Source organism: Acipenser ruthenus, chromosome 29 (genome assembly GCF_902713425.1).
Source record: "Acipenser ruthenus chromosome 29, fAciRut3.2 maternal haplotype, whole genome shotgun sequence".
NCBI lineage: Eukaryota > Metazoa > Chordata > Actinopteri > Acipenseriformes > Acipenseridae > Acipenser > Acipenser ruthenus.
In genome coordinates this window covers 13,428,676-13,432,483 of record NC_081217.1, presented here as the reverse complement: position 1 = coordinate 13,432,483, position 3,808 = coordinate 13,428,676, and the positions used below count along the sequence as shown (strand labels likewise).

Below are 3,808 nucleotides of genomic sequence, written 5' to 3'. Positions count from 1 at the left end.
TTAAAAAACAAACAAACAAAACAAACAAAAAAAAAACACAAGCGAGGACACGACCTCTGTGTCCTCATAGCTAGTTACATCCTTGATTATACGTTATTTTATTTATCTTAGGTTTACTGGGCAATGTTTCAAATTATATAAATAATTAACCGAACTGTAATATTCATGTATTAGCGATGCAATAACAGTTTCTGACCTGTCTTGTTTTTTTAAACAGTTTTATGAAAAACCCATTCAGATTTTAACTTGCAGAATGATTAAATCATGTTTCTGTTTTCCAAGTTGACTTTTTGAGAAGTTACAGTAACCGAACAAAGTCTTACTCTTGCATTTGCAATTACACACCCCTCCCCTTGTGAGGTGGTTCGTGCTGAGTAACAATGACTCGCAAATATTTCCTGTTCAAACAAACAGCGTGACGTGACTGTTATAAAACTGGAATGTTTCAAGTAGTAAGAAATTGGGGAACAGAAGCCCGTCGGTGGAATTTGACCTTTAGAAAAATATCTGGTTGTATTATTACAGGGTTAATGGCTAGCGAGAATACCACAGGCGATATTTCAAGAAATGGGAATTCGACCAGCAGCATCCATTCGGACAGCATTGCTGAGGTGCATAACGTGCCGCTGAGAGTAATCATCCGACCCATTCCGCCTGTACTGGATGAGAAGAAAGTAGAAAGTCTGATGGAGACGATACGGGTAAAATAATATATACTGGTGTTCCAGTTGGTTTATATTCTTGAAATGTATTTGCGCTTGTACACTTAATCTGATATCTGATGCAGACTTACTCATATTCAGGATGGGAGTAATCAACCTCCTTCAGGGATGAAAATAACATTCCTGATTAGTGAAATATGATCAATGAGTGGTCTTGTTTTTATTTTTAAATTGTATTCGAAAATTATCGATATTAGTATTATAAGCTATAATCGTGTTTCTAACAGTCATCATATCTGTTACTAATAAAACAATGTACTAAAATACAGATGGGTCTTGTAACTCGTATTGTAATCCACTTTATTTAAACATACAGAGGGGTCTTGTAACTCGTTTTGTAATCCACTTCATTTGAAGTGGTACGGTGTGTACTTTGAGCCGCCTACCTCTCTTTTTCTTTAGTTTTTGAAGTTATCATAATCTGGTGTCTGTTTGTCTGAGCATCTGTCACACTTAATCTACATAGAACTAGCTGCAGACATTCTGCATCGCGTGCTAGTGACAATATCTGTTTGTAACATTTTTACATATATCTGTAGAACAGCTTTTCCAATTGAGTGACATCAAATAATTCAGCATAGAAAAAAGAAGGGAAACAGGGGACCAGTTTGTAAAATCCTAGTCTTGATATGACCAAAGACACTACCGTAAATTCAACACAGAGAGTAGGATGAGAGGCATGAGTAAAAGTAAGTTTAGAACACAAAGGTAGGAAACACAGAGTTATTCCACCTGGTAGGCTATTCCATGTAGTTATGTCTAAAACACGAGAAACATTCTGTCCTATTAAATTAGACCTGCTAGTGGGGCGAATGGTGTGCTAACAAGGGATGAGCCTTGATGAGCCGAAAGGCCTTTCGTCTCCCCAAACTTTTTTGACATTCTTATTGTTCCAACGTTAATTGAGCTGCATTGTCTTTCGGTGTGTTTCAGGATCCCGAAACGGCACACCAAGTTCCTCCCATCGATGTTCTGTGGATCAAGGGGCAGAAAGGGGGGGATTATTTCTACTCATTTGGAGGCTGCCATCGCTTCGCAGCCCACCAGAGACTGTATGTGGAGACGCTTCCTGCGAAAATCGTCAAGTCAACTGTATCAGATTTACGTACTTACTTGGGATCGTCAACCCCAGATCTACAGTAAAACTCAAGGGAGCCGACCCTTACAGTACAGAATGTTAACCTATATGTGAGGTTCAGGGGGCGGAGCTAGGCACCAACAACCTATCATCTGCTGTCATCAATTAAACCTACCTTATTTAAACATTAGTCACCTCTACTTCGCTGTCTTGTGTTTTTTCGTTTTTGGCTTAAACCTAAGCGATTTCAAGACCCTTCTACTTTTGCGTACCTCAATAATGGAGTACTTACAGCAGTTGTCATCGGATTCTGAGGATTCCCAGGATTTTCTGTCATTAACAGATCATTCTCCTTCAGCTTCAATCCAGGGTCCATCCAGTTTCCGTTTTTTCTCCCCTTCTGCTATTTCAGTTACATCTGATCAGGCTCCTGATCAGGCTCTCGACCAGGTTTCAATTCAAATGTTGCCTACCGCTCCTGCCACCCAAACATCGAATCTGCGGCGATCCAAGCGTCTTCGGCCTCAGGACGCCCCTCCGGATCGATTGTTTTGGAAGGACTGGCCCATGAATAAATTGATAAAAACCCTCCTTAAAAATGGTCCTGAGTCCTGCTGTACAGAACATCTGAGTCCTGCTATACAGAACGTGAGTCCTGCTGTACAGAACGCCTGAGCCCTGCTGTCCAGAACATCTGAGTCCTGCTGTACAGAGCGTGAATCCTGCTGTTCAGAACATCTGAGTCCTGCTGTTCAGAACATCTGAGTCCTGCTGTACAGAACATCTGAGTCCTGCTATACAGAACGTGAGTCCTGCGGTACAGAACGCCTGAGTCCTGCTATACAGAACGTGAGTCCTGCTGTACAGAACGCCTGAGTCCTGCTGTACAGAACATCTGAGTCCTGCTATACAGAACGTGAGTCCTGCGGTACAGAACGCCTGAGTCCTGCTATACAGAACGTGAGTCCTGCTGTACAGAACATCTGAGTCCTGCTGTACAGAACGTGAGTCCTGCTGTACAGAACATCTGAGTCCTGCTGTACAGAGCGTGAGTCCTGCTATACAGAACGTGAGTCCTGCGGTACAGAACGTTTGAGTCCTGCTGTACAGAACGCCTGAGTCCTGCTATACAGAACGTGAGTCCTGCTGTACAGAACGCCTGAGTCCTGCTGTACAGAACGTGAGTCCTGCTGTACAGAACATCTGAGTCCTGCTGTACAGAACATCTGAGTCCTGCTGTACAGAACGTGAGTCCTGCTGTACAGAACATCTGAGTCCTGCTGTACAGAACATCTGAGTCCTGCTGTACAGAACGTGAGTCCTGCTGTACAGAACGTTTGAGTCCTGCTGTACAGAACGTTTGAGTCCTGCTGTACAGAACGCCTGAGTCCTGCTATACAGAACGTGAGTCCTGCTGTACAGAACGCCTGAGTCCTGCTGTACAGAACATCTGAGTCCTGCTATACAGAACGTGAGTCCTGCGGTACAGAACGCCTGAGTCCTGCTATACAGAACGTGAGTCCTGCTGTACAGAACATCTGAGTCCTGCTGTACAGAACATCTGAGTCCTGCTGTACAGAACGTGAGTCCTGCTGTACAGAACGTTTGAGTCCTGCTGTACAGAACGTTTGAGTCCTGCTGTACAGAGCGTGAGTCCTGCTGTACAGAACATCTGAGTCCTGCTGTACAGAACATCTGAGTCCTGCTGTACAGAACGTGAGTCCTGCTGTACAGAACGTTTGAGTCCTGCTGTACAGAACGTGAGTCCTGCTGTACAGAACGTTTGAGTCCTGCTGTACAGAACGTTTGAGTCCTGCTGTACAGAGCGTGAGTCCTGCTGTACAGAACGTTTGAGTCCTGCTGTACAGAACGTGAGTCCTGCTGTACAGAACGTTTGAGTCCTGCTGTACAGAACGTTTGAGTCCTGCTGTACAGAGCGTGAGTCCTGCTGTACAGAACGTTTGAGTCCTGCTGTACAGAACGTGAGTCCTGCTGTACAGAACGCCTG

General features: G+C 43.9%; 1 protein-coding gene across 1 annotated transcript; it reads left to right on the top strand.

Moving 5' to 3' along the window:
- The first annotated feature begins 368 nt into the window (after positions 1-368).
- On the top strand, positions 369-3,572 carry srxn1 (sulfiredoxin 1 homolog (S. cerevisiae)). The gene is made up of 2 exons (XM_034907773.2): positions 369-701; positions 1,656-3,572. Exons 1-2 carry the CDS (start codon positions 441-443, stop codon positions 1,863-1,865), a joined length of 471 nt encoding a protein of 156 aa, XP_034763664.2. The 5' UTR covers positions 369-440; the 3' UTR covers positions 1,866-3,572.
- The last annotated feature ends 236 nt before the right edge of the window (positions 3,573-3,808 follow it).